Genomic DNA, 13,069 nt, shown 5'->3' on the forward strand with positions numbered 1-13,069 from the left:
CAAAGCTTTAGTTTAGTTTAATAGAAAGGAATGCCATTTGTATAGGAAAAAGAAAATCGTAAAATTTTTGATCAGATGAGTGTGGGTGTGTTTTGATGTCTTCTTAAACGGTTACATTCTTAATTCAGTGTCAAATTCTTTCTAGAAAAGCATACAAATTATCACTCCACCATTCTGTGTTGTATCAGTAGAAAAAGATCACATCTATTTGTTGTTCACGCAAACTGAGTACAACTTCAACTTGTGGTCTTAGTAAGAGAAAAAACAAGTATTTCCTTACTGTGATCACTGCTCGCGGAGGCCTTGGTACTCTAACTAACTTTGTATTTTGTACCCGTGGCTGAGAGACAGTATTAATACTGACAGCAGACAGATTGCTTCTTGGCACAGACTGCAAATTATCTGGAACAGGAGGGGAAGGTGGACCACTGTTACTGGAAGTTTCCTAACAAAATAAAACAAGAATAGTCATAAAAACACTTGTTATACACAGCTACTTTAAAAGACATGGAAACGTAAGCATAAATGTGGTATTGCCTAAATCATAATTTCAAGTTCTGAGACATGTATGGAACAGACTATCCAAAAATATTAGGCAAATCTTGCAATACTGCCAGAAAGGCATGCCAGAGTATTTAAGTTATCCATGGTTCACAAGTCAACTGTGAAAGACTGGTGACCTTTTAATGACATCAAAAACAATCCAAACCTTCAAAACCAGAAACTTTCTTCCACACACACACAAAAAAAAAAACACACCAAACACCCTTAAGCATTAGAACCTGCAGCTGTCTACCAACCACTCTGAGACAGTTAAGCAATAAAAGTTTTACTGAAAACAAAAACCCCACTTCACTCTGTATTTTCAAGGTTTTGGTACCTTGATGTTTCATAATTCTTTCACAGAAGACAAGCTGCAAGTTACAATTCAAAGGATATCCTGGGGTGGGATTTGTTCTGGTTTCTTTTTGGGGACAGAAGAAGATGGGTATTTCATTGTGGGGTTTTTTGTTGTTGGTGGTTGGTTTTTAAGTTATCAGAAAGGCATACTTATTTAGGAGGTCACATTTAAGTTTTGGTCAAGAATGCCACCTAGAGGTTTACATGTACATTCAAAAACCAGTGAAGTACCTCGGATCTGAAAGCTCGTTTGTTAGCTAGAGACTTGAGTAGCTCTTCTCGTAAGAGCATCTCCTCTTCTTCTTCCTCATCTGCAAATGGAGGTTTTGGTGGCTGCTCAGGCTCCTCAGGTGGAAGAGGTGGTAGAGGTGGAGGTGGATCAAGAGAAACACAGGAAATACCCTCCATATAAAGTTGGTTCAAAGATGGCACAGGCTGAGATAAAAAGAAAAACAAGGGGTTAAAACTTTTGAAGTTTACTATTTCCTTAGAATTATTTAGTAAAGATTATGCTATATCTAAATTATTTAATTGTTTAAAACTAACTCGATCTGCAGCAGATTTAAACTACTGTCAAAGGCTGGTGCTGAACGCTTGTAACAACCCAAAAAAAAGATGAAAATAACAAGGTTACATTTGGATGGTGAAAGTAGTGCAGACATACAAACTATAAATGAAAATTCAAAAGTATAGTCTAGCCAAAGATATATGGCTGACTTGATAGGTGAGGGCTAATGGATTATATCACACTGCTTCAGAAACAGTCCTTAAAAGGTTTTTACAAATTTGTCTTAACCAACAAAGTTACAGGCTTCCTTCATTCAAAACTTCATCATGACACAGAAGAGCAAGTTTCTGTTGCCTTCCTAAGTAGAGTAAGAACAGCTCATTGAAGAAAACTGATGAGGAAAAACTATTTTCATGGGAACTCTGTGACTCAAAGACAGCATGTAGTCAAAAGGCACAAAGTTCGAAAGGACTGGGATGAGCTAGAGCTTCCCCCCAGCCCTGCTAGGTAACAAGCTCTTTTTTGCTTGATGTAAAGGAAGATTTTAATGCTACTAAACAAATAAGAGAAAAAATGAGTTCAATAAGGAGAACTTCCATTGAACAGAAACCCGATTAGGCAAAAAGTAGCTGAAAAAGTTTTTTTTTTTAAAAAAAAAAAAAAAAAAAAAAAAAAAATGTAAGACTTCCAGATAACCAAAGGAAGTCACCACTTGGCTCAGATTTTTTTCAAATACAAACTACATTTAATCCGAACCATTTCCATTAGAAATAAGACACAAAATGAGAACTACTAACATTTTCAAATACATTCCTTCCAAGGTTACTTACTGGAATTGGAGGCGGAAGTGGCAGGGAAATTGGTGGTACTGGAGGTGGAAAATACGCCATTGGACACTCAAAGAAAGGAGGCTGTGCTGGAGAGGAAGCTAATAAAAACAATTGTAAGAAATACCGAACAATAACTCAAATTTATACTTCAGCTGACTTAGCACAGCAGAAGGAGGGCTTTCTTAAATTAACACTTTTCAAGTCAGTTGAAAACACAGCACAGTGCATTTATTTCACACACAAAAAATAGTTAACTGTACAGTTTCTATTTTACAGATGAAATAGAAGTACTCCCAAAGAGTACTACTAAGGTAATGATTCAGGATGATTTAGCCCACATATCTCATCTAATTTGCAAGAATATCTTCTTAAGCCATGTATCACAGTAGCGTAACCCCTGACTACCGCAGTAGTGCTACAGTGCTACAACCCAGACTGCAGCTCACCTTTACCACACAAAGGCACACAGCTGACTCAAGCTCCATTTAACATCTATAGGGACCCCCACGCCCTTTTCTACAAAGCTGCTGCCTATCCAGTCAACACCCAAGGGCCCTCGCTTTCTACACAACTGCTTTTGAATGCAAACCATAGATTTTAGTGCTGCAGCGAGTACAGTACAACCTTGAAGACTTTCAAGATACCCCTACAGCAGAGGTGAAAAGGAAAAAAAAGCCAGTGTTAAAACAAGACAAAACCAGCCTACATTAAAAAGTTAGTGCACATTGCACCTCAAGAGAACGATTTTCCTTCTAAAATAGCAGCTCATTTCCTACTTTTTAACTTTTTTTTGTTTTAAACTATTTAATATACAAGAAAGCTGAAAATTAGTCTTACCTGGAGAGTTAGTTTCGCTATCCGTATCCATAGCAACTTCATCATAATTATCATACTGATATATGCCTCCTGCACTATCCACAGACGGTTTATCCAAAGACCATCTCAAGTCTGTATCTGAAGACTAAACACACCAAAAAGAGTATTTTATTTAACTGATCTTATGTCATTCTTCTAGAGCAAAACAAATTTTAGAGACAGGCACTTATGTCTTCTAATTATTTCATAAATACAATTTACTCAACTTATTCAAAAAAAAAAAAAAAAAAAGCCAACTGAAAATCAACTTCTAATCAAATCCATTGCAGGCAGTGACTTTAAACAGCCAGTTTAGAAACTGGAGCTCTTCAATTCTTTGGTGAGGGGAGCAGGAGGAAATAAAAACCAATCTTACACAAGTGAAAGGGAACATCTGTCTAGAAAGGGATTAAAATAAGTAAAACACCCTGAGGTTTGTTGGTTTTTTGTTTGTTTGTTTGTTTGTTTTTAAGGTGTTAAGGAAAGGTAGGTGAGGGTGAAATCAGGAGGGGGAACAAAGACAAGAAAACTTACAAATCCCAAACATAACACCTGAATACCATACTACAAATTCATTACCCTGCTTCTTGATCTCCTCTTTCCTCCAACTAGCTTCATAAAGCGATTGTACTGCTCTTCTTGATTTGAGAGGTCCCTAATTTTTCTGATTTCTTCTTCTCTCTTTCGTCTCTCCTCTTCCTCTTCTTGTTTCCTCTGGTCTTCTTCTTTCTGACGCCTGTCTAGTTCCTTTTGCTGCTGTATCTTCTTTGATGTCTTTGTCTGTTGTTTCCTTAAAGTTTGCTTGGCTTTAAACAGAAAGATATGCAATTAACTCCACCTTAACTAAATAGTCCCCCAAACCCTAGATTCTTGAGGAGCTTTGAGTAGGTGAAGAGGGTTCTAGAATGATTAACAGCTCATCACCCACTATTTCATAGGATCATAGAATGCTTTGGGTTGGAAAGGACTACCCTCTAACCTCTTTTAGTTTAAAGCCATTTCCCTTTGTCCTATAACTACGCTCCCTGACAAAAAGTCCTTCCACAGCTTTCCTGGAGGACCCCCTTTAGGCACTGGAAGGCCGCTGTAAGGTCTCCCTTCTCCAAGATAAACAACCCCAACTCATAGAAGAGGTCCTACAGTCATCCTCATGACCTTCCTCTGGACTTGCTATAATACTTCCATATCATTCCTGTGCTGGGGGCCCCAGAGCTGAACGCAGGGCTCCAGGTAGGGTCTCAGGAGAACAGAGCATAGGGGGAGAATCCCTTCCCTCACCCTGCTGGCCACACTACTTTTGATGAAGCCCAGGCTATGGTTGGCTTTCTGGGCTCCAGGTGCACATTGCTGGCTCATGTCCAGCTTCTCAACTACCAACAAATATTTTTTCACACAATGTAACTATGTATTTCTACTTCAGAGTACCTGCCATTGGTAGCCATTTCAGTAACATTAAACTTATTACCTGTAGCACTCGTTTTTTTTTGTTGAATGTGTTTTTGTACTGGCTTTGACTTTTTGTGTTACGGTTTTCGTTTTTGTTAGTTTTTCCTTGCTTTCCTTCATCACCTGTTGTTCTTTTTGCTGCCATTTTTTACTAGCAGACTGAAGTGCAAGAAGCCTAAGCTGCAATTCAGACATCTCTTCCTCTTCATCAAGCAGCTTCTTCAGGAGAAAAAAAAAAAAAAAAAAGGAAATGATGAGACAAAGTGAAGAAGAGTCATTTAATAAGTGACATTGTTTTGAAAGTCCGTTAAAGTCTGTCCAAAATTTTTACCACGAAAAAGCTTAAAAATACTGCTCTGTTGGTAAAGTGCTGTTCTTGAAGAATGAACTACTTCTACAGTTGAAATGTTTGAGTAGTTTGGAAAAAGGTATGAGATCATAACGCAATTATGCCTCATTCACAAAGGAATACTTCCTTACCTTTTCAGATGCCACATCTGAACCACTAACTTTTCGCGCTGATGTTTGTTCTTTGTCTTCTGAACCTTCCAAAAGAAAAATACCGTGGTTTTAAGCAAGCTGTTTCTCATGAAACAAAGCTATATTAAAATGACGTACAGATTTGAATCCATGCAAAGATATTTCATCAATATCATTGGTACACTGCGTAAAACAGAACAGCAGTTGTATGTATATGAGCACATTAAAACACACTAATATAAACTTGACAGGTCTGTTGAAATCTACATCAGATTGCATAAGCCTAAGGCAAGACTTGCCATTTTTTTTTTTTAATAATCCTTCTCTCTTACAGCTGACATAAATTTCGCCAAGAAGCAGAGCAAAACAGATTAGGAAACCAGGAGAAAAGAAAGCTTCTTGCCATCCATTTTATGCTACCATCTCATATCAGTTGGTGTCCCGAGCATCTCGGATTCCCCTGGCAGCTATTTTGAGTAACAGGTCAGTCTTTTGCAGAATAAAGGCTCAAAGCTGCAATAAGAAGACATTTGCTCCATTTCACACCAAAGAAAGAAAAAGCTGTGCCATGGAAACAAACAGCAAATAGTAATGCTTTCCTGGTGAACATTAGTATGCTGACAAATTAGACTGTTCAAAAAACATGCATTTCTTTATTAATATATTTTATATGCATATATATTATACACATGTTATCTCATAACTTGTTTATGATTAGTAGAACTGAGCATAATTAGTTCATTTTAATATTGTAATGTATAATATAATGTAAATAAGATATAAACATATATAATTATATTTATCTGCATCACAGGAAGAAAAACTTTTAGAGAGAAGCTTGACAATCTTTTCCTATACTAGCCTTTCTTCGAAGAGATTCCTTCCAAGTCACGTCAGGAGAAAGTAAATTGCACTCAGTGAAGCTTTTACTCTTCCCCATGTTTTATTTCCATAACATTCAGAGAAACATTGTTTAAAATATACCAAATCCTCAAACCTAAACAAAAATGGTATTTAACAAATGAATGTCTTCCTGCTTGTACATGTATGGATGTTTCCAACACACAGGAAGAGGAAAAATAATAGCTAATGCCCATCTCCATTCCAAAACAATTCAAAAAAGTTAGGCAAAGATCTTAACCATTCAGTCCACAGGACGGAAGGGACAAGATGCAGATAAGGACATGGTATGCAAACTAAAACGCCCTTTCAGATTAGAAGAGGACAACAGGCTGAAGAGACTAATGGGCAGCAAGGGAAGGAAAGCAGGGAACAATGTAAAGCCACTACCAGTGGAGTTAAATCACAAAAAATTAATTCCAGAAAAAGACACAAACTTCCCTCAGTTTTAATATAAAAGTTCTTCAACTTGAACAGGCCTGGAAAAACATCCAGGACACAATTAAAATAAATGTCATAGGAAAAATGAATGCTGCTAATATCTTAAGAAATGTGTAATTAAGTAGCATACAATCACTTGATAGCTATGAATCTGCACCAGGTTTTTCCTACTTAGGAAACCTGCATTACATTGCCAGAAAGGCCTCTGTCTTACAGATCTGTCTGCTTTCAGACCACCTTTGTCATACGCTTAACTGGTGCACAAAAATCCAGACGCTCTTAATACACATTACAGAATCTATTTTCCCTACCATATGGTCTGTATTTTCATCCTCGGTGCTTCTAAACTTTGAAGTTGGATTTTTCTGAGACTGCTTTCCTTTTTATTCCTGCCTTGCTGTTATCCTCCTGCAAGCTACTTTTTTTTTCTTCTGTGGCCAGAGTCTCACTTTTTCCTGATGTCTCCCATCGAAAACTACATTCTCTCAAAGAACAGCAAGATTTTTTATTTTATTAATAGGAAAGACACAAGGGGAAAGGTATCTAGAATGAGGTGGTTTATCTAGGAATTATCAGTTGTGTGTTTTATTTTGTCTTTTTAAACAGGCTCTCTTCTAAATTTTCATACTGAAGATACGTATGAATGACTGTGTTTTAGTCCTACCTTTCTTCGTATTCTTACTACTCACATGGATCCTTACTCCATCCATTTACTAATTTGTCTCTTCTTACTCCATCTGTTTAATTAATCTCTTCCCACTCAAATTGATAGTTTACATACACTGACAAATTAGCTAACATCAGATGACAAGTGATACGCATTAGTGCATCCTCTACACAGCAATCATTTATTAGAACTAGATGAAGCCTCAGAATAGTAAGTTTAAGTTAAATAATTGCCTTATTTTGCTAGACTTAAAAATAAGCTGAAGGACAGAACTCAGCAGAACCTGTTTAAAAAAAATGCTTCCAAGCAACTTCAACGAATTACATAAAACTGGAAGGAAATAGTCTTTAACTTACAAATAACATTTTAAATAAAACTAATATTTTAATACAATATTCCAAAACACTTAATATATATGAGAAACAATGGCAACCAAAAAGAACTTTACAAGCTAAAACAACTTTACAATTACTTACCTTGGGCAGATTCTGTGCCTTCAGATTTTTGTGATACCTGCTTTGTTCCTTCTTTGACTTTTTTTAATCTGCTCCTCTCAGCTGGAGTAGGCAGTTTTTGTCTGAGAGGTTTCAGTTCAAATGCCTGAAAGGCTATAACCGGATTTTTCTCCTCAGGAGAAACTTCTTTTATAGCATCTGTTGTAATACTGTCAGTTTCTACAGTTATTTGGTCCTCAGTGTCCACCGCTTTATCATCATCATGTTCATTTTCTTCCCTGTTGCTCAGAGCCAGTCTTTCATCTTTATTAATGTATTCAAGCTCTAACTGGATCTGCTTATACTTCAAGAGCAAATCCTCAAAGCTTTCTTCCACAGAGCTCTCACTTTTAGAAGAGTAGTTCTGCTTTCTAGATGGGGACCTCCCAAAAGTTTTGGCTGAATTACTGGTTAAGAAAACTAAGACAAGAACATACATGACCTTAAATAGCACAGATACGACCACTAAGGACTAGACTACAAATTCTTCTGTCATAATCAATTCTGATAAATTTTAATTTTACTGTAATGCCAGCTTGAAAAATATCACCCATAAAATAAGAGCAGCACATAAGAGATGCATCCATTATTAAATATGGACGGCTTAAATGTTTTCTCAAACCAAAAATTTAAGATTTTCTATTTATTCCAGGAATTTCATCAAAGTGCTGAGAAATCTCTCTCTCTAGGTCACGGTACCCTCCCAGGAACAATTGCTGCGATACGGAACATTTCTGGCATTCCAAGGAACAAGTCAAGCTTCCAGAGGTCCTAACTCTATCGCTGACCCCACAGCCGACACTGACAAAGATAGGTTAAATTCATTCTCACTCATTTTATCCTTTCCTAAAATGCTCTGACCTAGCCACAGAGCAATTAAAGGCTGCAGTAATTGTAGCTCAACAAACAAATTAAGGCACCGAACAATCAACAGCTGTGAGGAAGAAAAAACAGCGGCCAAGACTTGCAATCAAAACATCCAAAATGGTAGAAGGTTTGGAATTACTAATTACTCAGAAAGAAGTTCTCTATGTGTGCCCAAGGGATACAAACTTTCTTGACACATTGTCTGAAGCAGACAATGGAAACATTTCTTAGACAACTATGGTGAAATTCCCACCATCAGAGGTTCACTTTCTTTTACCTTGAAAAGCTCTCTTACAATTAAAAAAACAACCCAATAAAATAATTACCCCCAGGAAAAAATACTTAGGACACTGAGTCAGGTTTGACTCATTCAACTTCCAGTATCAACCCTCCGTGATAACAACTGACTCACAAAGTTATGGAAAATGCTTTTTCATCAACATCATGTCTCAAACCAATATATGGAGTAAAACTAGAAGCTAAAATAGGCATCCCCCGAATGCAAAAATATTGAGCACTGAGGACGATAACTTTGTTTCTCACTCACAACATTCATCACCCACTTGGATGTTTCACTACAAGCCTAAGGAATCTTGGTATCTATCCTACAAAAACAACTCCCGTATTGCAAAACATTTCCTGTTATTACAATGATCTCTTCAGCTTCAGCACAAAAAAGCAGAAAGTAATCCATCTAAACTACATACAATCCAGAAAGCAAACACTACTATAATTTGAAGTTCCATAAATATATTGAAAATACATCCATAACATAAAGAACTGGGAGCAGTATAACCACAAATCACATAGTAAGCATATTTGCAAATCTGCTTCTAAAAAAAGATTAGTGATTCTGAGTCCCAAGAAAACTTGCTAATTTTCACAATAGACTTATTAAGCTATTTAACATCTAAAAGTTATCTATAAATAGTTTCCGGAGTCATCTCAAATTGGGTAAAGACCAAATTTTGAGGTATTTTTTTGAGCTTGTGCCAGAACTTCCGAAAAAGGTATTAATCAGAGATCTGGCATTTCTCGTTGTTTTGGCTGCCACAGAGTTAATTTACTTCATAGCAGCTGGTATGGTGCTGTGTTTAGGAGTCAGGGTGAAAATCTGGTGATAACACGCTGATTGATGTTCTAGCTGTTGCAGGGCAGTGCTTGCACAGAGCCAAGGACTTTCCAGCTTCTTACACTGCCCTGCCAGCGGGGAGGCAGGGGGTGCACCAGGAGCTGGGAGGGGACACAGCCAGGGCAGCTGGCCCACACTGGCCAAAGGATGTCCCATACCTGTGGCATTGTGCTGAATGATCAAACCTGGGGGAACTTCCTGGCACGGGGGAGTTGCCACTGTGCAGGGACTGTGTAAGCATCAGTTGGCTGGTGGTGAGGAGTTGTTGTTTGCATCAATTCCCCTCCTCCCCTCCCATTTCTTTCTTAGTTTATTCAACTGTCTTTATCTCAACTCATAAATTTTCACATTTTTTACCCTCTTCAATTCTCTCCTCCACCCCACTGAGCAGGAACAAGTGAGCTGCTGTGTGGTACTTAGCTGCCTACCAGGTTAAACCACGACAGTGTTTCATAGAGTTTTGGTTGGTTGGTTGTTGTTTTTTAAATACATAACTCTACACATAGAATGCAAGAGTAGGTGGAATGCTATGAGAGGCAGGCAGGAATGCACTAAAACAACACTTATTCTTCAGTCAACACTTGAGAGCCTTCATTCTACAACCAAAAACGAGACCAATTGATGATACTGGGGTTAGAAGTGAAGAAAAATGTAAAAAAGAAACCTCTGAAGGGTTCATAATTCACCAGGGAAAAAAAAAAACATACATTGGTCCCATGTTTCATACTCAGAAGTCCACAAATCTCTACATATGAGTTTCTGCTGAATGCCCATCCAATAATATATTAAAGTTGCTAGGAAATTAAAAAAGATAAACCTATTAAAAGATAATGTCCGAAGAAGAGTAAAAAGAGTTCTGTAAGTGCCCCACCATGTCACTGATTTACCCCTATTTATACTTCTACATAGCACACAAAGTACTAGTTCCATGGATAAAAGAAAAAAAAAATAAAATAAAAAAATTTCTCTGTTAGCACACCTTTGAACTTCTCAATTTCCCTGGGGAATTCCAAATACCACTCCAGATCACAAGCTTCCCTGCACCACTTCACATGCCAATGAACTATTGGATACCCTAATACCAAATCTTTTAGATGGCAAGAATATGAAAAATACAGAAAAAAATGCATTTTAGAGAGTAAATCATGGGTCTTCCTTAATTATATGACCCACAGATAACTATATGTGGCTCATACAGGAGCAATAGCATTATTAAATTGCCTATAACATTTAAGCAGAAGAGCGTATCTCAAGTATTGCAGATAAAAGATTCTCCCCTTTGCTGCTTTTGGTTTGAAAATGGAATTATTTTCTGACTGGTCTTTTAATTAAAAGCAGACACGGAGACTGTATCAGTATTAACAAGCATTGCAAGTCTGCTTAGGATGATCAATAGATTGGCCCTGCAAATTACTCATTCTACAAGAAGTAATCATTTTCTGGTGCTTAGAGCAACACTGCAAATCAAGAGATATCTAACATCCATTTTCAGCACTAGAACCATCTTACTATGTTACCATGGGCAAATCACATCTTCACGCATTGCCTCTCAAGAAACTATCCTCAAATGAAGAGTTATGAAGACTTCAGTGGTAATGCTCTAACGAGATGAGATTAAATAGCTCTTTATTGCTAGTTTACATATTCCCTTCCCACTCCAAAAGAAGAACAGTTGACACTGATAAATAATCTAGGACCTAAAGTAATCTAAAGTAACACAAGGCTCCAATGATCAGCTTTCAAAGCCTTAAGCCCTGGCACAAGCTGGAAAAAATCCCTGTTCCTTGGGACTGCCAGCACAGCCAAGCAAACAAGGCACATCCTTTGACTACTAGTACAGCAGACAACAGAACAGAGTTAGGAGTTTTAACTGCTGTTTCTCTTGCTTCACTTTTTTTGGTTTCCATTTTTTACATTTGCCTGTGTTCCGTTAGGCAAGTGGTTGCGTTTCCGTGCCACGCTGCCCCTAAGTTATGTTTCACGAGTTGTTTTTTCTATAACTGTCTTGGAAAATGAGAGGTTTTTCCAGTGCTTTTGCAGTTCCCACTCTTACAAGGAGAAAGTGTTAAAAGTGTTCAAAGCCACCTCATCAGCTCTCTAGGAGCGATCAGAGGAGAACACCCTCCAAGAAACACAGAGCATGGCTTTGCAGAGAAACGTGGCTTTCCCACCTTCCCCAACCTCCCATAGGAAACGCACTCAGCACACAGAGTCCTGTGTCAAGCGAGGTTTAGCTGTAAAGCTGGCTTTAGCTATACGTAACAACCTCTGCGGGCCTGTAAGCGAAAATGAAAAAAAAAAAAAAAAAAAAAAAAAACAGGCAGCGGATCCTTCGTTGCCCAATAAGGGAAATTAACAAGCTTAGCGTTTTACAGCAACTCCGCTGTAATTATATCCGCTCAGAGCGCCTCGCCAAAGCCCGAGCCCGCTTCCTAACAGAAGGGCTGGCAATTTGGGGCTGGAAACGCAGCCCCCGGGTCCTGAAGGGCTACAGGGCTTTGTTCCGGGCCACGCTTTTCCCCCCTCTCGCTAAGGCAGCTCCCAGCAGTAACCCTGCCTGCCAGCAGACCCTGCCAGCAGGCGGGGTCCCTCCTTCCCTCCCTCCCTCCCTCCTTCCCCAGAGCCTCGGGCCACGCCGGGCAGCGCCGCCCCCCGCTCCGAAGGATACATTTGCGAGGCGAGGGCTCCCTCCAGGCCTGGCCGCCGAAGCCGGCGCCGCCTCCCCCTCCTCCTCCTCCTCCTCCTCCGGGCGGCCTCCCCGGCGGGTTGCCTCCCCGCTCGCCGCCCCGGCTCCTGCCCCAGCGCCAGCCGCCCCTGTAGGGCCGGCCTCGGAAGCGGAACCGGTCCAGGGCGTTGTGGCTGCGCTCCCAGAAGGAGAGCCGCGGGCCGCCCTCCGGGTGCGGGCCCGGCGGCATCCGCGGCGCCGGCAGCGGCGGCGGGTGGGAGCGGAACGAGTCCTTGGGCCGGTAGCCGCCGTGCCCGTGCAGGTGGCCCAGCTCCGGCGGCGGCTGGTGCCGGGAGCGGGGGAAGCGCCGGGCGGACGACGACAGCGAGAGGCCCCCGCGGAGGCCGGGGGGCGGCCGGCGCCTGGAGTAGGGCCTGGCGCTGCCGGCCGGGCCGCCGGGCTCGGAGCCGCCGTAGGGCCCGGCGCCGCCGCCGCCGCCGCTGCTGCTGTTGTTGTCGTCGTCGCTGATTTCGCCGTCTTCCAGCTCGCCCTCCTCCTTCGGGGACAGCCCGCTAGGATCCAGCGCCGCCGCCTCTGCGGGCGCGGCCGCCGCCTCCGCGGCCGCCATGGGGCCCCCAGGCCAACGGTGCCGGGCAGGCGGAGCGCGAGCAGCGGCGGCGGCTCCTGCGCAGCGCAGAGCAGCGCGGCCCCGCGCCTCGCCCCCGCCCCGCCCCGCCGCCGACTGCCGCCGCCCGCCCGGCGCCGCGCTCTCGCGAGACAGCGCCCGGATTGCGCAACGGCTGGGAGATCGGGGGGGGGGTGCCCGCGCGGGGGTCTCTGGGTGATGTAGTCCTCAGCCCCGAGGAGGGATAGGGAAAGCCGAT

General features: G+C 41.1%; 1 protein-coding gene across 1 annotated transcript in view; it reads right to left on the minus strand.

The window, feature by feature from the left end:
- The window catches only part of ZFC3H1 (zinc finger C3H1-type containing), a 38,667-nt gene extending 25,850 nt beyond the window's left edge, over positions 1 to 12,817 (minus strand). Inside the window, 10 exon segments of the mRNA XM_032183307.1 lie at positions 281 to 445; positions 1,132 to 1,335; positions 2,239 to 2,336; positions 3,076 to 3,199; positions 3,673 to 3,899; positions 4,559 to 4,577; positions 4,579 to 4,758; positions 5,020 to 5,084; positions 7,504 to 7,920; positions 12,189 to 12,817. Of these exon segments, the coding sequence (XP_032039198.1) occupies positions 281 to 445; positions 1,132 to 1,335; positions 2,239 to 2,336; positions 3,076 to 3,199; positions 3,673 to 3,899; positions 4,559 to 4,577; positions 4,579 to 4,758; positions 5,020 to 5,084; positions 7,504 to 7,920; positions 12,189 to 12,813 (2,124 nt within the window). The 5' untranslated portion in view covers positions 12,814 to 12,817.
- Positions 12,818 to 13,069: the final 252 nt, after the last annotated feature.

The sequence above is a fragment of the Aythya fuligula genome, chromosome 1, assembly GCF_009819795.1.
Source record: "Aythya fuligula isolate bAytFul2 chromosome 1, bAytFul2.pri, whole genome shotgun sequence".
NCBI lineage: Eukaryota > Metazoa > Chordata > Aves > Anseriformes > Anatidae > Aythya > Aythya fuligula.